The 23,157-nt window shown below is 39.5% G+C and overlaps 1 protein-coding gene across 4 annotated transcripts in view; it reads right to left on the bottom strand.

The window, feature by feature from the left end:
- ALMS1 (ALMS1 centrosome and basal body associated protein) overlaps positions 1 to 23,157 on the bottom strand; it is a 218,818-nt gene that overhangs the window by 144,112 nt on the left and 51,549 nt on the right. For 2 of the 4 annotated variants that reach the window (XM_077959164.1, XM_015112656.3), the window contains one exon: positions 793 to 7,179. In XM_077959164.1, the coding sequence (XP_077815290.1) occupies positions 793 to 7,179 (6,387 nt within the window). The remainder of the gene's footprint in view (positions 1 to 792; positions 7,180 to 23,157) is intronic. The other 2 variants (XM_077959165.1, XM_077959166.1) reach the window with 2 other exon arrangements.

Here is a 23,157-nt window from a genome sequence, read left to right on the forward strand (position 1 = left end):
GAACACCACCAAGAGTTTTATTAGAAAAGGGAAAGAGAAAATATATGTAGTTTTAGGACAAAAAGCAATTTATTTATTTATTTATTTATATTTATTTATTTATTTTTTTTTTTTATTTTTTTTTTGAGACGGAGTCTCGCTCTGTCGCCCAGGCTGGAGTGCAGTGGCCGGATCTCAGCTCATTGCAAGCTCCGCCTCCTGGGTTGACACCATTCTCCTGCCTCAGCCTCCCGAGTAGCTGGGACTACAGGCGCCCGCCACCTCGCCCGGATAGTTTTTTGTATTTTTTTAGTAGAGACGGGGTTTCACCGTGTTAGCCAGGATGGTCTCGATCTCCTGACCTCGTGATCCGCCCGTCTTGGCCTCCCAAAGTGCTGGGATTACAGGCTTGAGCCACCGCGCCCGGCCAAAAAGCAATTTAGAGCACAGCAAATTGGAGGCTTTTTCTGCCTTCACAATAAGGATACTATAATGGGAGGATTAGGGAAACATGATAGCTTTAGGAGCTCAGGAGCCAAGCGACCTCTTTACTCTCTGCCATACATCAGAATCTACTTCTCCTAAAAACAAGAACCTAAATTTAGGCTGGTACTAATACTGTAACTTAACTACATTATTGGTTAAATAGACTTTTTATGGATTGTAAGAAGAAATATAATCACTCTAACAATTCTTTTTTTTTCCTGATCTTGTTTTTATTTTTCATTGGCTAGGCACCCTCAAATCATAAATATCTAACTTTAAACAAATTATTAAGCTATAACGGTTATAAGCCTGAACCTTTTTTCTTACCGTGTGCTCGTACCCGGCTTTCCTCTTCCTCTGCATTTCTGAGTATTTCTTTAGCATGATTCAGTGAGGATTCACATTGCAGAAGGTTTTTCACATGTGCAGCCAGTGAGTCTACACTGCTACCCCCACCATCCTCACTCTCTGACACACCCTCTTCCTCTCTGCTATCTGTTATACTTGTCTTGGGTGAAACATATGGAAAGAAGTTTAGAAGAACATCGGAAACTGATTCCAAAGACTCTGGTAAATTACTGTCCCACGAGCAGGAACCATTTCCATCACTGGCATCACTACTTGAATCACTTTTTATGACAGTCATCATGGGGATAATAATTTTATTCCCAATGGTTCCACTACACCCTTCAGGTTCAGACCTCATTACAGATTTGGCTGCTTGATATTGCCTAAGAGTTTCTTCTAATGCCATACTGACTTTGCTCTCTGCTTCCTGTAGAGGACTTCTTACTGTAGTTGAACTAATAAACTCCCAATTTTCAATGCCTCTCTGGCATTTCAAATTCGTCTGTGTGCCAATATCCTTCTGTATGCACCTGCTGCTTGGGCTTTCCTCTGTGAATGGCTGTCTCTGAAGCAAATCACCATTAGATACATCAGTGGAAGAGGGTTCTTTGAAGCAAACCACCTTCTTAGATTGTATAAATGAAATATCACTAATATCTCTGAAAGGGGCAAGGGGAGCAGGAAAATTGCATCGTTTCAGTGCTATATTTTCTGCCTCCATCAAAAGTGTCCGAATTTCCTTAAGAGTTTTAGAACTATTTTCTGCATCCTGGATTTCTTCAGAGCCAAGATCTCTAAAACCTGCAGATTCTGGTTTATTTATTACAACTCTGTCATCAGCCTGAGAATTTAAAAGCACATTATTTGAGCTAACACTGGAGTCAGAAGAATTCAAATTATCTATCAGCCTTTGGACATGTTCTGAAACAAGCTTGTGATTCTCACCATGTGAGTAAGTACCAGAGGGAACTGTGTGTAATCCAGTAATTTGATCAGCTTGCCCAAGAGCACTTGAGATCTTTAGAGCATCTTCAGTTAGACGTCTATCTGGCGAATCCTTTTGATAGAAAATATCGGGTTTCTCTCGGTGTGAAAAGGAACTAGGAAGAGCTGTTGGTAATACTGTTTTCTGACTAGGTGGTCCAGGAATTGTTGAAATCTTCAGCACATCTTCAGTTACATGTCTACCTGGCAATTCCTGTGGACTGAAAATACTTGATTTCTCTCTGTGAAAATAAGAACTAGAGAGAGGTATTGGTTTTCCAGTATTCACATCAGTTAGTTCAGGGACAGCTGAAATCTTTAGAATACCTTTACTTTGATCTCTATCTGGCAACTGCTGTTGAAATAAAATATCGGGCTTTACTGTTTGAGAATAGGAACTATGAAAAGCTGTCTGGGATGGAGTCTTCTGGTCATTTGGTCCAATCACAGTTGAAATCTTGGGCTTCTCTGTTTGTGAGTAGGAACTAAGGGTAGCTGCTGGAAACTCAGTTTTCTGGTCATCTGGTATGTGCACAGTTGAAATCTTGAGTTTCTCTTTATGTGAATGTGAGTAGGAACTAGACGGTCCTATTGGTATCCCAGTCTTCTGCTCTGCTGGTATAGAAACAGGTGAAACTTTCAGAGCCTCTTCTGTGAGATGACTGTCTGGCAACTCCTGTTGAGAGATAACACTAGGCTTCTCTCTATGTGAGTAGTAACTTAGAGGTACTGTTGGTATCTCAGCCTTCTGGTCACCTTGTCCAGGAACAACAAAAACATTGAAAGTTTCTTCAGTAATATCTGGCAACTCCTGCTGATGAAAAATACTGGGCTTCTCTCTATTTGAGTAGGAACTAGAGGATGCTATTTGTATCCCAGTCTTCTGGTCAGCAGGCCCAGGAACCCCTACTGCTTTCAAAGTTACTTCAGTAAGATCTGGCAACTCCTGCTGATAAGAAATGACAGACTGCTCTCTCTGTGGGTAGGAATTAGAGGACAGGACGTTTATTCCAGTCTTCTGGTCAGCTGGTCCAGGAACTCTTAAAATTTTCAAACCTGCTTCAGTAAAACGTGGCAACTCTTGCTGGTAGGAAATAATGGGCTTCTCTCTGTGTGAGTAGGAAGTAGAGGTTACTGTCGATAACCCACTCTTCTGGTCAGCTGGTCCAGGAACATCTGAAACTTTCAGAGCCTTTTCAGTTAGATGACCATCTGGCAACTCTTGTTGGTAAGAAGTATTAGGCTTCTCTGTATGTGAATAGAAAGAGGAGGTTACAGTAGATAACCCAGTCTTCTGGTCAGCTGGTTGAGGAACAGCTGAAACTTTCAGAGTTTCTTTAGTTAGCTGACTGTCTGGCAGGGCCTGTTGGTAGAAGACAACAGGCTTCTCTCTATGTGAGTATAAACTAGAGGATACTGATGGTGTCTCAGTCTTCTGGGCATCTGGTCCAGGAACAGGTGGAACTTTCAGAGCTTCTTCAGGTAAATGACTGTCTGATAGGGTCTGTTGGTAGAAAATGAAGGCCTTCCCCCTATTTGAGTAGGGAGTAGAATATACTGGTATTGTCTCAGTCTTCTGGTCAACTGGTCCAGGAGCAGCTGAAACTTTCACAACTTCTTTATTTAGAGGACTGTCTAACAGAGCCTGCTGGTAGAAAGTAAGGGGCTTCTCTCCAAGTGCACTGGAACCTAAAGGTCCTGTTGGTATCTCAGTCTTCCTTTCAGTAGGTCCAGAAACAATGGAAACTTTCAGAGCCTCTTCAGGTAGATGACCATCTGCAAAGGCCTGTTTGTAGATAATAATGGGCTTCTCTCCAAGTGAGTAGGAAGTAGAGGTTATGGTTGGTATGCCAGTTGTCTGGTCAGCTGGTCCAGGAGCAGATGAAACTCTGAGAGCCTCTTCAGGTATTTGACTACCTAGCAATGCCGGCTGGTAGAAACTGCCAGGCTTTGCTCTATGTTGCGAGTAGGAAGGAGAGGTTACAGTTGGTGAGCCAGTTGTCTGGTCAACTGGTCCAGGAGCAACTGAAACTTTCAGAGACTCTTCAGGTAGACGACCATCTGGAAAGGCCTGTTTGTAGATAACAATGGGCTTCTCTCCAAATGAGCTGGAAGGAGAGGTTACAGTTGGTGTGCCAATCGTTTGGTCAACTGGTCCAGGAGCAACTGAAACTTTCAAAGCCTCTTCAGGTAGATGACTATGTGGCAAGACCTGTTGGTAGAAAACACCAGGCTTCTCTGTGTGTGAGTAGAAAGTAGAGGGTAAAGTTGGTGTCCCAGTCTTCTGGTCAGCTGGTCCAGGAACTGCTGAAACGTTCTTCGCCTCTTCAGTTAGATGACTACTTGGCAACGACTGTTGGTAGAAAATGCTGGGCTTCTCTCGATGTTGTGAGTAGGAAGTAGAGGTTGCAGTTGGTGTGCCAGTTGTCTGGTCAACTGGTTCATAGGCAACTGAAATATTCAGAGCCTCTTCAGTTGGATGATTATCTGGCAAGACCTGTTGGTAGAAAACACCAGGCTTCTCTGTGTGTGAGTAGAAAGTAGACGTTGAAGTTGGTGTCCCAGTCTTCTGGTCAGCTGGTCCAGGAACCACTGAAACTTTCCGTGCCTCTTCAGTTAGATGACTACTTGGCAACAACTGTTGGTAGAAAATGCTGGGCTTCTCTCTATGTTGTGAGTAGGAAGTAGAGGTTGCAGTTGGTGTGCCAGTTGTCTGGTCAACTGGTTCATAGGCAACTGAAATTTTCAGAGCCTCTTCAGTTGGATGATTATCTGGCAAGACCTGTTGGTAGAAAACACCAGGCTTCTCTGTGTATGAGTAGAAAGTAGAGGGTAAAGTTGGTATCCCAGTCTTCTGGTCAGCTGGTCCAGGAACCACTGAAACTTTCCGTGCCTCTTCAGTTAGATGACTACTTGGCAACGACTGTTGGTAGAAAATGCTGGGCTTCTCTCGATGTTGTGAGTAGGAAGTAGAGGTTGCAGTTGGTGTGCCAGTTGTCTGGTCAACTGGTTCATAGGCAACTGAAATTTTCAGAGCCTCTTCAGTTGGATGATTATCTGGCAAGACCTGTTGGTAGAAAATACCAGGCTTCTCTGTGTGTGAGTAGGAAGTAGAGGTTGGAGTTGGTGTCCCAGTCTTCTGGTCAGCTGGTCCAGGAACAGTTGAACCTTTCTGTGCCTCTTCAGGTATATGACTACCTGGCAAGGTCTGTTGATAGAAAATACCAGGCTTCTCTCTTTGTGAGTAGAAAGTAGAAAGTACTCCTGGTATCCAAGTCTTCTGGTCACCCAGTCCAGTAACAGCTGAAACTTTCTGAGCCTCTTCAGGTATATGAGTACCTGGCAAGGCCTGTTGGTGGAAAATGCTGGGCTTTTCTCTATATTGTGAGTAGGAAGTTGAGGTTACAGTTGGTGTGCCAGTCCTCTGGTCTGCTGGTCCAGGAGCTACTGAAATTTTCAGAGCCTCTTTAGGCAGATGACTCTCTGGCAAGGTCTGTTGGTAGAAAATACCAGGCTTCTCTCTTTGTGAGTAGAAAGTAGAGGGTACTGCTGGTGTGTCAGTCGTCTGATCAGCTGGTCCAGGGAAGGCTGAAACTTTCAGACTCTCTTCAGGTAGATGACTGTCTGATAACACCTGTGGGTAAAAAACACTAGGCTTCTCCCTCTGTGGGTAAGAACTAGACTGTATTGTTGGTATCTCAGTCTTCTGGTCAGCTGGTCCAGGGCCAGTTGAAACTTTCACAGCCTTTTCAGTTGGATGACTATCTGGCAATTCCTGCTGATAGAAAATACTGGGCTTCTCTCTATGTGAGAAGGAACCTGAAGGTACTGTTGGTGTTGGGACAGTCTTCTCGTCAGTCAGTCCAGGAATAGCAGACATTTTCAGAGATTCTCTAGGTAGATCACTGTCTGGCAACTCTTGCTGGTAGAAAATACTAGATTTCTCGTTATGTGAGTGAGAATTAGAGGACACTGTTGGTGTCCCAGTCTTCTGGGCAGCCAATACAGAAACAGCTGAAACCTTCAGAGCTTCTTCAGGGAAAAGAAAGTCTGGTAGGGTCTGCTGGGAAAAAATAACGGGCTTCTCTCTGTGTGAGTAGAAACTAGATGGTGCTGAGGGTATCCCAGTCTTCTGATCACCGGGTCCAGGAACAACTGATACTTTCAGAGCCTCTTCAGTTAGATGACTATTGGGTAAGGTCTGCTGATAGAAAGCACCAGGCTTTTCTCCAAGTGAAGAGGACACAGAGGAAGTAGAGGTTACAGTTGGTGTCCCCGTCTTTCTGTCAGCTGGTCCAGAAACAGCTGAATTTTTCAGAACCTCTTCGGGTAGTTGGCTGTCCAGCAAGGCCTGTTGGTAGAAAATACGGAGCTTCTCTCTGTGTGAGTATGCATTAGAGGGTACTGTTGGTAGGCCAGTCTTCTGGTCAGCTGGTCCAGCAACAGCTGAAACGTTCAGACCCTCTTCAGGTAGACGACTGTCTGCTAACACCTGTGAGGACAAAATACTAGGCTTTTCTCTCTGTGAGTAAGAACTAGACTGTACTGCTGGTATCTCAGTCTTCTGGTCAGCTAGTCCAGGAGTGAACGAAACTTTAAGAGTCTCTTCAGTTTGATGACTATCTGGGAACTCTTGTTGGTAAAAAATACCAGGCTTCTCTCTATGTGAGTAGGGAGTAGAGAGTACTGTTGCTGTCCCAGTCTTCTGGTCAGCCGGTCCAGACATAGCTGAAACTTTCAGAGCCTGATCAGTTAGATGACCATCTGGCAAGGTCTGTCGATAGAAAAAGAGGAGGTCCTCTCCATGTGAGTGGGATGTAGAGGACACTGTAGGTATTCCAGTTTTCTGCTCCACTGGGCCAGGAGCAGCTGAAACTTTCAAAGGCTCTTCAGTTAAGTTACTCTCTGGTAACTCTTGTTGGTAAAAAATACCAGGCTTCTCTCTATGTGAGTAGGAAGTAGAAGTTAGAGTTGGTATGCCAGTTGTCTCATCAGTTGGTCCAGGAGCAGCTAAAACTTTCAAAGCCTCTTCAGTTAGATGACTGTCTGGCAAGCCCTGCTGGTATAAAATACTGGGCTTCCCCCTGTGTGAGTGGGAACTAGAGAGTACTGTTGGTGTTGCAGTCTTCTGGTAAGCTGGTTCAGGAATAGCTGTGACTTTCAGAGTCTCTTCAGTTAGATGAGTATCTGCTAATGGCCTTTGGTTGAGAGTACTGGTGTGTTGACCAGTAGTAGTTTCTAGAGAACTTACAGTCAACTGAGACAGGTCCTCAAGGGACAAGGATAAATGAGATCCAATGTCTGAATCAACAGGAGTGGTAGTGATGCCTGACTTCAAGTTGGATTGAGTAACTTTAGCTATGCCTCCTTTAGAAGCATCTCCTAAAGAAAAAGAGATTTGTTAATATTATATAAAATTTTCTATTTTAAATTCTATGTGCTGAAAAAACGCAAGCTTTGAGCCTTTAAAAAGCTCCTAGAAATGAATCCTAAAGAAACAGCCATCAAAGGAGACAAATATTTGCACACAAATATATTAATTAGAAAACTAAAGTAAAAATATTTTAAATCTTCAACAACAGAGTAATGGTTATAAACAATAGTATATCCAGCAGATGAAATATTATAAGGATCTTAAAACTTGGATTTTTAGAGAATTATCAATGAGATGGGATAATGCTGTTGGGTCTAGGATTTGATTTCACCCTACTTACAATCTGTTATTGTGTCTTGTAGGCTAGCATAAGACATAAGGTCGTCAGTCAGAGACAAAAGACTTTATGATCCCTGGTACAGCAAAGGATCATCAGCTTATTTTCACAGGTTCCTCTTGCACCCAAAGTCCCACAGGGGCAGTACAATATGGCCTACAGGGATGCTATGCGTGCAGTGAGTTTGAAGGACTCTCCCAGCAAATGCACCCTGTATAATGTATATATATTTAAGTACATAAAACTGAAAAAGACTCTAAAGGTTACTCTGAAGAGTTTGAACTTAATTCCATATGGCATGGCAAGTTGTTTACAGTTTTAAAGTTTTCAAGATGAGTGAGAAGGGAATGTAAAAATCTGGGTTGCACAATCCAACGAACGTTTCTATATGAAATGAAAGCAGTTTTAAACAGCAGTGTAAAGTAAGTGACTGCAACAGAAATGACAGGATTTGACAAGCTGTCCATTCATTCATTGTTCATTCAAAATACATGAATGCTTATTATGTGCTAGGCACTGTTCTACATACAGCAATAAACGAACAGACAATAATCCCTACCTCGCAGAGCTTATTTGTATTCCAGCAGAAGGAGGCTGACAATAAATTGGTAAAACATATGATGTGTCAGATGATGTTAAGATGATTGATATATAGAGCAAGTATTATCCATACTTTATGTATAGGGAAACCGAGTTGCAAAGACGACCATGTAACAGTGCTTCTCAGTGTTGGGATCTTGTTAACTTGCAGATTCTGACTCAGTAGGTCTGGGTGGGACCTGAAATTCTGCATTTCTAACAAGCTCCCCAGGGATGCCCAATGTTATTGGTCCTCAGATCACATTTTAAGTGCAAAGATACATAGTTTTTCTAGAATTGTAGGTGGGTAAGTGACAAAAACTGGTACTTTAACTCTTGAACTCTAAATCCAAATTCTGAGCTCTTTCCACTACAACCGACTGGCTTTCTATGGCCACTGATGAGCTCCAAAGGAGCTGAATATAGAATGAAACGGGTAGAGGAGTGAATTTTAAAGTAAAGAACTAGAAGTATCAAGTATTAACTCTTCAAGAAAAGTAAAAAATTTAAAAATGCAACATGCACTGTAACTTGAGAAGGAATATGGGTTACAAAATTTTGTGAGGTTCTTGCCTGCTGGGTCTAAAGAAAATAAGAAAAGTTTTTTGTAAGGAAACAGAACAGGCTCAAGAAGTTAATAAATCAAAACAGATTAATAAAACAGAACCTTGTTTTTCTAAATGATTTCCTAATTTCTCCAAGTTTTTACATCCCTTTGGCCATTACAAATTATTAGTGACACCATGAATGGGGACAAATGACATAAATAGCTAAGGAGTTAAGATGTACAGTCCAGGTCCTTGAAGGATCCAGAAGGTTACATAAGATAAGGTCTTCTTAACCTCAGGGGTAAAGGAAAAGATTAGTAAAGAAAACTGGAAGAACAACTATAGGTTAAGCTGTTAAAAGTGCAGGAGGAGATGCATGATGTTAAAGAAGAATTCTTGTCAGTTCTATATAAAGTTAAGGACATATATGTCAAACTGTCAGAAGAATGGTGATCACAAATCCACTAATTATGAATTTTAAAATATGTCTATGTAAGTAAGGAGTTCATGATGAAAAATGGTATGTTTTTAGAGTGCTTATTATTCTCTCAGCCCTGGGAAAGAAGAATACACTAAGCGTGAGTGTTACAATATTACTATATACTGATCAAATCTTTGGAGATTCATTTTCATAAGTAGGGGTGAGTTGAAGAGGTAAGTTTCGACCAAGAAGAGGAACATGGCTGCCAGAAAAAGACTATACTATACTATACCAAAGTTGTATATTCGTCGGAACTGTATGCCTCCTAGAGATGACATTAAGACTAACAACTGGGTACAACTTACTCAAGAACTCTTCTCCATACTAAGGTGCTTAGTAACACAGAAGGCTTCCTTGGGTGATAAAGACAGTACGGTTTTATTTCCCCAAGTATATACTGGCGTAAGAAGAATAAGCGAGCCCTTTATTTCTTACAGACAAAATGAGGTACAATTCCATACTTCCATTTTACATATGACTAAGAGCCTCTTACCAGTAATCATTCCAAGTGAATTATTATGGGTTTTAATACTAGCACACACAAATAAATTACTATAGCTCTAATTTTGAGCCCTCTAATTCAGTCACTAATAAGTCTGTAATGGGGCTAGGAAGGTAGCGGGGAGGATGGTTAATGGGTACAAAAATGTAGTTAGAATGAATAAGCTCTAGAATATGATATAGTACAACAGGGTGACTACAGTCAACAATTATTTATAACACATTTTAAATTAAAAGAGTGTAACTGTACTTTTCACAACATAAAGAAATAATGAATGCTTGAGGTGACAGATACACCATTTACCTTGATGTGATTATTGCATATCATATGTTTGTGTCAAAATATCTCATGTACCCCATAAATATATACACCTACTATGTTCTCATAAAAATTAAAAATAAAAAAGTTTTTTAAAAAAGAAGTCTGGCAAAAGCACCTATTGTGTGTACAGAGAAGTAAACTCAAATTCATGTAGTTTTTAAAAGGACACCAGTGATATTTTAAATGGGTCTTTGTCATCATTGCTGTTATTCTTGCTTTCTAATTACTATATCATTTTTGTAAGTTCCTAATTATTAATTATTGATAACTAATTTTAATTTTGCTGTATTTGGTTAATCCCTCAGTAAACTCATAGATGTTTACTTCAACATTCATCATCTTAAACTATATTCTCTCATAACTAAACTATAACACAAGTATATCACAGTTCAAACAGGAATTTTTGATACTCTTATTAGCACAGCGGATGTAAATATAACCCTTCCAAAGTTCCTGCATACTGATAATTCATTAATGTCGTCCTGTTGATAAATGTATGCCATTTAAATAACTTGCAATACAAAATCAAGTTAAATGTAATAAAATTGCTTAGTTTCAAAAGATAATAGGGCACTATTTTATAACACAAAAATCACATATACAAGCTAACACTATAGCCTATGATTTAATTCCTAATTTTGTTGTTGCTATCACTAAGTTCTTTTTCAATGTGAAAGCAGGAATTGTTAGGTTAAGTGCGTTATACACTCTTCCTCATTCCTAAGTGGGCAGGGGTTTCAAAAAGCTAATGAACTGCTGGTGTTATGAAAAGTTCATGAACCCGGTACTCAAACATCAAATCCCAAACACTACTTCCTAACAGAATAACCCTGGGAAAGTTATACCCTAGTCCTAGTAATGCCCAGTCATCAAACCACCCTGATAGGTGCACCCCTAACTCAAAGAAGTTCCCTCTGGGACAGGAGATGATGTAATTTCAGATCCTGCTTCTAGGCTCCTCATCTTTAACAGAACCCTTCAAAGTCCTGCCCCAAACTAAAGTCCTCCCTTACTCTGAGCCACACTCAGGTTCCCTCCCTGCCCTGAGTAACTTGCATCTTCAAGGGAGAAGATACCCAACAAATAACAACCTAAGGTAGTAAGGTTAAACAAAAGACTGGGCATCAATAAAAATTATGGCAGGAAAACTAATAGAAAAATCAATTAGGTTTAGAGGCAGGGAACATAAACCCCAATACCCACCAAACAACATAAAGTAAGACATATAGGCCATTCAAGTCATAGAGACACAGCCTCATGTTAGAGATCAATAAAATAGTGATAAGACACTAATCCATAGGCTTTCATTACAACTGACACATAGTCAATGAAATATGATATTACATTTATTTGATCCACTTTCTTGAGAACTGATCCCTGCCAAAATACAAAACCTACCATCTTATTCTACCCCTCTCCAGTCTACCCAGGCACATTAATCATTTAATATTCATCGATTCATTAAGTCATTCAACAGATACTTATTGAGCAGCTTTCACGGCCAGGTGCAAAAATATATATATTAGCAAAGCCCCAGCTCTACCCTCAAAGAGCTTAAAGTCCTGTGGGAGATAGAAACAAGTGAAAAAAAGCAATTACTAAATTCAGTGTAAGGGCAATGATTAGGGAGGTTGTTTACAGGACACTATAGTAACATATATAAGGAGTATCTGGCTCTTTCTTAAAGAGTCATGGTGAACAGCAAAAAACAGAAACATTTTCCTGAAAGACAGCAAAGCTCAGAATGAAAGGATAAAACCAGAAATGAGGCAAAAATGGGCATATAAAGAATAGGGAAGCATTCCAAGTAGAGAAAATAGCATCTATGAGATCAAGGAGACAAGAGGGTCTACATCATGAAGAAATGACAGTAGTTCACTATGAAAAAAGAGGCAAGTATAAGGCTACGAAGGTAAGCAGGGACCTTCTACTATGTACTAAGGAGTTTAGAATTTACCCTGAGGTTAACAATGGAAAGCAAGAACTCCAAACTAGGAAGTGACATTATCAAGTCTGCCCTGTAAACAGACTAGTTTCGCTTAATACAAAAAATGAGTGGCAGAGAAGATGATCAGTTTTCCATTACTAATGCAGTAATTCAGAAAAGAGAATGGGAGTCTGATAGTCAGAAGCAACGGGATTGAGTGATTGGGCAGGGATGAGGGGGAAAGAAGAATACAAGTTTCTAGCTTGGCTAATAAGTAGACACTCATTCCCTGAAAAGAAATAGAGAAGGAAGAGTAGGTTTAAAGAGATGACTGGTTCCATTTTTAAAGTTCTGACATTAAGATGCCTTTGGGACATCCAAATGAAGACATTCCATAGTAGTCAGATACAAACATTTGGAGTGTAAGATATATCTAGATAGAGTCCTACAATTGGAAGTCATCAGTCATAGAAAATAACTGAAGCCCTGGGTGTTGATATTACCTAGGAAGAAGTTAAAATCCTTTCTTGCACAAAGCATTGTTTCCTACTATGTCACTACCTGATGCTGTAAACAAGCTGAGGCAGCCAGTACCGTACCACTAACCGATGAACTCTTAAGTTAGGAAACAATCATCGAGACTCTTTCATGCCTTTATCATATGCCAAGATTTGTGTTAAGTATATAATAGAAATTAAATTGGTGCCCTCTCTGAGAAAGAATTTGTATAAACTGATGGTGTGATATGTTTATGGTAAGGTTATAAAGGCATTCAAAACTTCAAAAACAGAGAGAACAATATGGAATGAAGCTATCAAAATCCTCTTAGAGAAAGTGGGACTTTGGGCAAGTCACTTAATTTCTCTAAGTTTCATTTTGCTCAGATAGCAAATAGAATAATAGCAGCGCCCATCATCGTAAGTCAGATACAAATATAAAACAATATGGCATAATAATATGATAAAAGAATACACTGTGCATACCTAATCCAAAAATCTGAAATCCAAAATGCGCTAATGAGTAATTCCTTTGAATATCACATCAGCAGTCAAAAAGTTTCAGATTTTGGACTATTTTGGATTGCGGATTTTCAGATTAGGGACGCTCAACCTGTATTATATAACTAATGTACATTACAATAATAATATGTAAAATGCTTAGCAATGTGAACAAGCAATAAATGTCAGCTATTATTAATAGTTCAGGATGGGGACTACAGATTTTAGAAAAGTTAGGAAAGTTTCATGGCATAGGTGTCCCCACATTCTGTGGCTTGAGATCCCTGAGTTTATTCAATATTGCCTGAGAAAGACCTTTACCTCACTTCCCCCGTATGATTATTTCTACCAACAACCAAAGACAATAGCACATCGAAGTCAAGTTTTCGAAACTCCAGTTGTCTTCTGTTCCCTGACAAAATGACACAAATTTGCTTTTCCCTCCATTTCCCTAGAAACCAAAAGCCAATCAGATAAAGACTGAAAGGTAGAAAGTGAAAGGCAGACTGGCTAAGGACCTCCAGACTGGAGAACAACATGGCAATTACTTTCTCAGTTTTCTTTTTAACTGTCATATCTGAGGCTGGACTCTGGAGAGGCCTACACTGTGGAACTAAGGCCAGAAATAGAAATAGGAATAGGAATAGTGGGAAGGAGAAAGGGAAGGAAGGAGGGCGGAAAGAAGTCCAAGAAAAGCCTGCTGTCAATAGCCCAAGGACCAAGAAATGGGCAGCCCAGCAGACTTAGCAGACAGTCCCATTTCCCCACACCCTACTCCGACCCAGCAGCAACAGGTAAGCTTGCACCACCTGAACTGTAGTGTCAGCAGAAACCAGGCGGAGAGTCCCAACAGATTTGGCATCTCCCTGTCCTCTAGCCAGCAACAAAAGGAGACCTAGGTCCACCATCTCCTAATTCTCCTGTGGTAAAAGGCAGCCCAGGTAGCCACTTTCCTTCCCCAGTGGCACTGGCAAAAATTGAATGGGAAGTCCACTAGCACTGAGAAACCCAGAGAGTAGGTTCAAGGAAATGTTCTCCATCCCAGGGCCCAGCATCCTACCTAGATGCATCAGGAGGCCTAGAAAAGCATTTTCTAACTCCATGAATGCCATCAACAAGAATCAAGTGGGTGACCCACTGACACCAGGTGGTCCAGGGGCAGGCCCAGGGAAATGTTCTCTACTCTGCGGGTTAGCATCTCCCCCTTCCCACACAGCAGCAGCAGGCCTTGAGGAAGACCATTCCACCCACATAAGCATCACCAACAGGGACTGAGTGGGAGCCTCAGTGGTACCACTGAAATAGACCAGAATGCAACTACCCTGAAAACTAAATTATCTTTGGGATCACAGCCACATAAATAGGCCAGAACCTACATGGAAAACCTAAATAGAGCACCTGCCTGCTAAACAGAAGATTATAAATAGGAATCAAAGTCTCCTAACATAATATCCAAAATGTCCAGGATATAATCAAAACTTGTTTTTACCACTAAGAACCAGGAAAATCACAAATTGATTGAGAAAAGACAATCAAGGCTGGCTGTGGTTGCTCACACCTGTAATCCCAGCTCTTTGGGAGGCTGAGGTGGGTGGATCACTTAAGGTCAGGAGTTCAAGACCAGCCTGGCCAACATGGTGAAACCCCGTCTCTACTAAAAATACAAAGAATTAGCTGGGCGTGGTGGTACACACCTAAGATTCCAGCTACGCGGGAGGCTGAGACACAAGAATCGCTTGAACCCAGGAGGCAGAGGTTGCAGTGAGCCGAGAGAGAGAGACAGACAGAGACAGAGAGGGAGAGAGTGTGAACGCGATAGAGAGGGAGAAGACAATCAAATGATGCAAACAAGATGAGTTAAGTTCAAAGAAATAAAGTCTGAAAACATTCCAAATTTGAGGAGACATAAACTTATAGATTAAAGAAGGTAAGTCAGCTCCAAACAGGAAACCCAAAGAAATCCACTCCAAGGGCCGGGCTCGGTGGCTCACGCCTATAATCCTAGCACTTTGGGAGGCTGATGCAGGCGGATCACTAGAGGTCAAGAGTTTGAAACCAGCTGGCCAACATGGTGAAACCCCATCTCTACCAAAAATACAAAACAATTAGCCGGGCCTGATGGCACACACCTGTAATCCCAGCTAATTGGGAGGCTGAGGTAGAAGAATGGCGTGAACCCGGGAGATGAAGCTTGCAGTGAGCCAAGATCGTGCCACTGCACTCCAGCCTGGGCGACAGAGCGAGACTCCATCTCATAAATTAATAAATAAATAAACAATAAAAATAAATAAAGTAAAATTCTAAAATATGTTCATGAAACTCATAGTAAGGCAAGACAAGAGAAACAGGAATAAAGTGAAAATAAATAATAAAATTGCAGACTTAAGGCATAATAGATCAATATTAACTTCAGGTATAAACTATCTAAATAAACAAACTACGTCTATAATCTCAGCACTTTGGGAGACCAAGGCGGGTGGATCACAAGGTCAAGAGATCGAGACCATCTTGGCCAACATGGTGAAAGCCTGTCCCCACTAAAAATACAAAAATTAGCCAGGCATGGTGGTGTGCGCCTGTAGTCCCAGCTACTTGGGAGGCTGAGGCAGGGAGGCACGCTTGAACCTGGGAGGCAGAGGTTGCAGTGAGCCGAGGTCACACCACTATACTCCAGCCTGGTGACAGAGCAAGACTCCATCCCAAAATAAATAAACAAACAAACTAAAATACAGATATTAGCAGAGTGGATTTTTTTTTAAATGACCCAATTACATGATGTCTACAAAAAAATTCACTTCAAACACAATGACATAGGAAGACTGAAACTAAAAGACAGATTAAAAGGCTGGGTATAGTGGCTTATGCCTGTAATCCCAGCACTTTGGAAAGTCAAGATGGGAGGATCAGGCTTTGAAAGGCCAGGAGCTGAAAACCAGCCTGGGCAACATAGCAAGACCTTGTCTCTACAAAAAAAAAAAAAAAAAAAAGATTAGCTGGGCATGGTAGGGTGCATCTATAGTCCTAGCTACTCAGAGGGTGAGACAGAAGGACTGCCTGAGCCCAGGAATTCAAGGATGCTGTGAGCTATGATCATATCACTGCACTCCGGCCTGGGCAACAGAGTGAGACCTTATCTCTTTAAAAAAAAAAAAAAAAAAAAAAAGAAGAAGGAGAAGGAGAAGGAGAAGAAGGAGAAGAAGAAGAAGAAGAAGGAGGAGGAGGAGGAGGAGGAGGAGGAAGAAGAGGAAGAAAGAGGAGGAGGAGGAAGAAGAAAGAAGAAGAAAAGGAGGAGGAGGGGGAGAAGAAGAAGAGGAAGAAGAAGAAAGAAAAGAACTATTATGTAGGAGTGGCTATATAAGATAATCTTCAGAACAAAGAAAATTACTAGGGACAAAGAGGAATCTTACATAATGATAAAGGATCAATCACCAAGAAGACATAGCAATCCTAAATGTACGTGCAATGAAATCCAGTGTGACATGGTAAAGGCACTAAGAAATGGAAATGGAAACTGAAGAGGTAAGAACTAAATCAGAGTAAGAATTTAAACAAAGTATCTGTCCTTTTTGGTATTTTCTATTGGCCTCTTTCTGCTATTGTATTCCATGAGGTACTAATCCTTGACATTTTGCTTTTCTCTCTACCAATGCTCCTTCAGAAAGCTTAACTACTCTTATGGCATAATTTTAATCATGAATTATTTAAGATCTTCCAAATTTGTATTTCCTATTTCCCATTTGTTCAATCGGCTTTGAAGACACTTCAAACCAAATGATCTCCTGACAAATCAAACTCAGTATGTCCAAAACTAAATTGACTACCCTACTTTCTAATGGTGTCACCAATTCTTTTTCAACAATCCAGATCCAAACTTGTTTCCAATTTATCTTGTAATTTAAACTATTCAAATTATGTTAAGTGTAGCTACTTTACCTGATATGTAAATTATCTTAACTCATACTTTGGAGCCAATTTGAGATGAAGCTCGGCAGTCACTTTCTGCTTGTTATGAAATAGGATCCAGAGGTTTGCCAATAAGAAATCAGGGCAACTAATATCAAGGGACCATTTCAATACAATATGAATCAAACATAGACATAAATATTTCTTTCATTTGCCTCCTCTTCACCCTATTGATGAAGGAGGGATTCCTGCTTGATGGTTCTGGATTGGCTAAATACAACACTGGACAGAGGAGACTGACGGTATTTATTAGTCACATATACTCACAGCTGGGGAAGATACCAGGTCATGCAGGGCCACATGGGGGTTGTACATGTGAACAGAATGAGTAAACAGAAACTGGGAGGCAGCCTTACAGTAGCAAGAAGAGAGGGTGATTTTTTTTATTTCTGTAGGAGGATGTGATTGGCTTGTTTGAATAATTTCACAGGTTAGCATGGGATGGAAATCTATTAGGCTGAGTACCAGGAATCCCTCCCTCATCAATAGGGTGAAGAGGAGGCAAATGAAAGAAATATTTATGTCCATGTTTGATTCATATTGTATTGAAATGGTCCCTTGATATTAGTTGCCCTGATTTCTTACTTTTTATTGGCAAACCTCTGGGTCCTATTTCATAACAAGAAGAAAGTGACTGCCAAGCTTCATCTCAAATTGGCTCCAAAGTATGAGTTAAGATAATTTACATATCAGGTAGAGTAGCTACACTTAACATAATTTGAATAGTTTAAATTACAAGATAAACTGGAAACAAGTTTGGATAAATTAGAATACAGTTGGCAGTTGGTCTCGTTGATAGAAGAACTGGCTGTGTAGGAAGCGTCTCCCACAGAGGGGAGGGCATATCTGGCAGGTAAACTTGTGGTTAGGCCCTTTGAGGACCTCGCAATTTCAGATGTCAAGACTGCGCATAATATTAAATCTTAATGTCAGCCCATACACCACAATACTATTCTGAGAGATAACTGAGGAGCTCAGGATCTTACTGGTAGAAATGAGATGTACCATTTTAACCAAATAATTAAAATGGTACACCTGGGTACATCAGTAGATATAAATCATAAGGTAAGGCAGAACAGAAGGGATGTCATGGGAGAAAGGCTGCAAAGAAAGAACACTGGTTGCTGATGTTTGCTAATAAGAGAAAAAGAACACAAGAAGCAACCGACCTGCACCCAGTCCCCACTTACAGAGTGGAAGATTTATTCCAAGCTGAAAATACTAAGCTCTAATCACCCCTACCCCAGCTCATAGGTAGAGTGAGGGTCCACTCCAGGAGAGGCAATCTAAGCACAGGGACTAACTACTACCCCTTTCAGTATCACAATCATAGAGAAGGGGTGTGTTATTCCAAGAGAAGTAGACTAATGAACCTGCCCCCAGATACAGAGCAGTGCCGCAAAGCTTCTGCCCAGGAGAGGCAAGCCATAAGAACAGAGAGCTCCACACATCTCCATAAGGAGAATGACTTTATTTGAAACAGAGCATAAAAAGCTCAAGCCTAAGGACACTGGCGAAAACAATGAAGATCCTGGTGGTGAGCAATTAAGAACTAATCCAAACCAGACACTAAATAACTAAACAACAAAAATATCAAACATTACCAGCCCAGAGAAGGGATCAATATCCAGAGTTGCAACAAGATATTATCCAAAATGCCCAGTTTAGAACAACAGAAAAGTAAGACGTGCAAAAGTAAGTGTGACCTCTTCACAGGGGGAACAAAATAGGCAAATCTGCCTTTCAGAGGGCCCACGCATTGGGCTTAGCCACTAACAATTAAAAGCAGCTATTATAAACATGTTCAAAGGGAAGAAAAGTATGCTTAAAGAATTAAAGGTAGGTATGACAGCAAAGTCACATCAAATACAGAATAAAAGACAGAACCTAGAAAATAACAAAATGGAAATTCTAAGGCTGAAAAGTACAGTAACTGAAGTGAAAAATTCACTAGAGGCTCAACAGTAGATATGGACAGACAGAAGAAAAAAATCAGCAAACATCAAGATAAATGAATAGAGATTATGCAAACTGAAGAAGAGACAGAAAAAAGAATGAAGAAAAACAAACAAAGGCTGAGAGACCAGTGAGACAAGATTAAGGGTCCTGATATATGTGGATTGCGATGCAAGAGATGATAACTGGGGAAAAATGAGAAAGAAGCAGAAAAAATCCTCAAAGAAATGATGGCTGAAAACTTCCCAAATTAGATAAAAGATATTAACTATACATCTGACAAGTTCAGTGAGCTCAAAGTAGAATAAGCACAGAGATCCACAGGGAGACACATTATAACCAAGATACTGAAGTGAAAGACAAAGAATGTATCTTGGAAGCAACAAGAGAAAACAAATTACATACAAGAGAACATGAATAAGGTAATAGCTGACTTCTCATCCAAAACTATGGAGGCCAGAAGATAGTGAAGAGGCATATTCAAAGTGCTGAAAAGAAAAAGACTGTCAACCAAGAATTCCAACCCCAGCAAAACTCTCTCTCAAAAAGATGAAATAAAAACATGCCAGATACACAAAAACAGGGAACTTGCAGATCCACCTTACAAGAATATAGAAAGTTCCATAGGCTGAAAAACAAGTAACACCAGATAGTAGTAACATTTTCATAACAAAACAAATAGTGCTAGTAAAAATAATTACATCAGTAACTACAAAAAGATATGCTTCATTTCCTGTATTCTCTTAACTGATTTTAAAAGCAATTTGAAAATATATAAAGCAGCTGGGCATGGTGGCTTACATGTATAATCCTAGCACTTTGAGAGGCCAAGGTGGGAGGACTGCTTGAGCCCAGGAATTCGAGACCAATAATGTAGTGAGATCCCATCTCTACAAAAAAATTTTTTTGAAAAATTAGCTCAGTGTAGTGGTACACACCTATGGTCCTCACGACAGAGGAGACTGAGGCAGGGGGATCACTTGAGCCCAGGTTAGAGTGAGCTATGATCATGCCACTGCAATCCAACCTGGGCAACAGAGCAAGTCCCCAACTAAAAACAAAACCAAAACAAAAAACAAAAAACAAAAAAACTTAAAGGCATTTATACATGTGTGTGAGTAGTCTGTATAATAATGACACCAAAAAAAAAAAGAGGGAATAAAGCTATATAGGAGTAAAGTTTCTGTATCACACTAGAATTAAGTTAGTATAAATCAGAAGTATATTCTGATAAGATAAATATTATAAGCCCCAGAGTAACCACTAAGAATATAACTTAAAAAAAAACCACCTAGAAAATCATTTAAAAAATTAAACTGAAAGTGTCATACTAGAAAATATTCACTTCATGCAATAATTAAAGAGGAACAGAGAAGAAAAAAGATACAAGACACATGAGAAACCAAATGTAAGCCAGAAAATGTGAATCCAATCACATCAATAATGACATTAAATGCAAACAGATTAAATAATCATATCACAAGGCAAAAATAATTAGATAGAATTTTATAATTAAACACCCAAGATTTAACTATATGCTCTTTACAGCAGATACATCATTTTTTATTTAAAAAATACAAATAGGTTGAAAGTAGAGTGATTTTAAAAGATAAACCATACAAACAGCAACCATAAGAGCTGAAGTGTCTATTCTAACCTAAGACAAACAGACTTTAAAACAAAAAAAAAGTTACTCGGAATAAGGAGGAACAATTTATAACAATTAAAAGGTCAATTCTAATTAGTTGGACGTGATGGCACACGCCTACAGTCCCAGCTACTCAGGAGGCTGAGGCACAAGAGTCACTGGAACCCAGGAGGCAGAGGTTGCAGTAAGCCATGCACTGCATTTCAGCCTGGGCAACAGAACAAGACTGTCTCCAAAAAAAAAAAAAAGGTCAATTCATCAGGAATATATAACAATTATAAAAATACATGGATCTAACATCATAATGTCAAAATATGTGAAGCAAATCTGAGAGAAAAAAAGGGAGAAAGACAAACAATAAGAGTTGAAGACTTCAATACCCTCCTTTTGAAAATGGAGAAAACAGTCAGAAGACCAACAAGGAAACAGAAGACTTGAACACCTAAACCCAACCCAATAGAGCTGAGAGACATCTATAGAACACACCACCTAACAACAGCAGAATACACATTCTTCTCAAGTACAAACTGTACATTCTACAGAATAAACTACATGTTAAAACATAAAATAAGCCTCAATAAAACTTAAAAAGACAAATCATACAAAGTATGTTTTCCAACCAAAATGGAATCAGGTGAAACATAATAACAGAAGGAAATTAAACAACACATTCCTAAATAACCAAAGGGTAAATGCAGAAAAATCACAATGTAAACTAGAAAATAAGTTTAGATGAATTAAAACAAAAATATAATAAGCCAAAACTTCGGGCATGCAGCTAACACAGCGGTTAGGAATTTATCAATTTTTACACATACTTGTAATAATAATAAGAAAGAGCTTAAATCAATAACCTAACTGTACACCTTAAAAAAACAGAAAAAAAGTGCAAACTAAACCCAAAGCAAATGGAATGAAGGAAAAATAATGACTAGAATGAAAAAAAATGAAACAAACATCAGAAAAGAAAAATAAAGATTAGAAACAATAAACCAGCTTATTTGAAATAATCAGCAAAATTGACAAAATTTAACTAGATTCACCAAAGGGAGAAAAAAAGAAGGGGAAAACTTAAGTTACTAAAATCAGGAATGAAAGAGAGGGCATTGTAGCTAACCTTACTGACTTGAAAGGGATTACATGGGAATACTATGAACAGATATATGTAAACAGACAGCCTAGCTAAATGGACAAGTTCTATTTAAGACACAAATTGCAAAAGCTGATTCATGAAAAATGTAAAATCTAAATAGACTTATGGCAAGGAAAGAGATGAAATTAGTAATTTAAAAACTTCCTACAAGAACAGCCCAGGTAGTTTCACAGTAATTTCTATTCAAAAACAATTAATACCAATCCTTTCCAAAATCTTCCAAGTGAACCTGCCACCTCAGTCTCCCAAAGTACTGAGATTACAAGCTTGAGACACTGTACCTGACCCAAAATTTTATTTACTCCAGTAATTATTATTCAATTTCTACCATCCAATCCCAGGGCTATTTAATGGATTTCATCACTCTTCAAACTGTTCCTCATTTAAATCTACTTATTCAATCTAACCAAAAATTGCCTATTCTTCTAGTGCTCTCAATAACTTATTCCCACCTCATCTAATCAACATCATAAACAAATCTCTGTTTATTTTCTCCTAGAATAACAACTCTTCTGGCTTCTCTTTCCCTATGTAAGCTGAAACCAATAGGTGATCAACTCTTCTCTCTTTGCCTGCTGTCCTTCTACTATACCCATTCAATGTATTCCTGAACCAAGGATTGATACTGTAATTCATCATCTCCATTCCTGAGTGTTAGCAGGAAAAACAAATCAGAGATTCTGTACAGGCTGACAACATTATAAAATCATTATCACTAACTTGAGCTGACTTCTCAGAATTGCCCTCCAATCCTTTTACTTTCCCTTGGTCAGCTCCATCTCAAATTCACTTCAACACGAACTATAAGTCTTCACCAAACCACTCTCCTCAAAGCCTCTAACCTACTTCCACCACTACTAACCTCCCTCAGCAGATAATCTTGCTTTTACCTCAAAACTGATTTCTCTCAATTTCCTCTCTACAAACTTATTTGCATCCACTCTTGTCATCTTGGGCTCAATCAATTCCTTTTTCCCTTCAAGTCACACACAGGAATAAACAGATTCTAACATCAGACTCCTCCATATAATTCAGTTCTAAATATTGTCATGTAGAATGCAATGAAAAACCAAATGACTCCTCTAATAAAAGATCAGCGGATTTGTGATGGTCTGAATATTTGTGGCCCCCCTGAAAAGTACAGGTTGAAATCCTAATCCCCAAGGTGATAAAATTAGGAGGCAGGGCTTTTGGGAAGTAATTAGATCATGAGGACACAGGCCTCATGTTTGGGATTAGTGCCCATTATAAAAATGATTCCAGAGAAACCCCTTGCCCCTTCCACCACAGCAGGGCACAGAGGAACATGTCATCTATGGCAAACAGTCCCTCAGAAGACACTGAATCTGCCAGCACTTGATCTTGGAATTGCCAGCCTCTAGAACTGCAAGAAACAAATTTCTGTTGTTTATAAGCCACACTTAAAGTATTAAGATATTTTTGTAATAGCAGTCTGAAGAGACTAAGACAGGATTTCTAAACACATCTAATCTGAAGTATAATTATTACAGATATTAAAAAATAAAAAAATTAGACCTAATAAAATATTTTTTTCACAAGGTATCCATAAGTA

The sequence above is a fragment of the Macaca mulatta genome, chromosome 13 (assembly GCF_049350105.2).
Source record: "Macaca mulatta isolate MMU2019108-1 chromosome 13, T2T-MMU8v2.0, whole genome shotgun sequence".
Lineage (NCBI taxonomy): Eukaryota > Metazoa > Chordata > Mammalia > Primates > Cercopithecidae > Macaca > Macaca mulatta.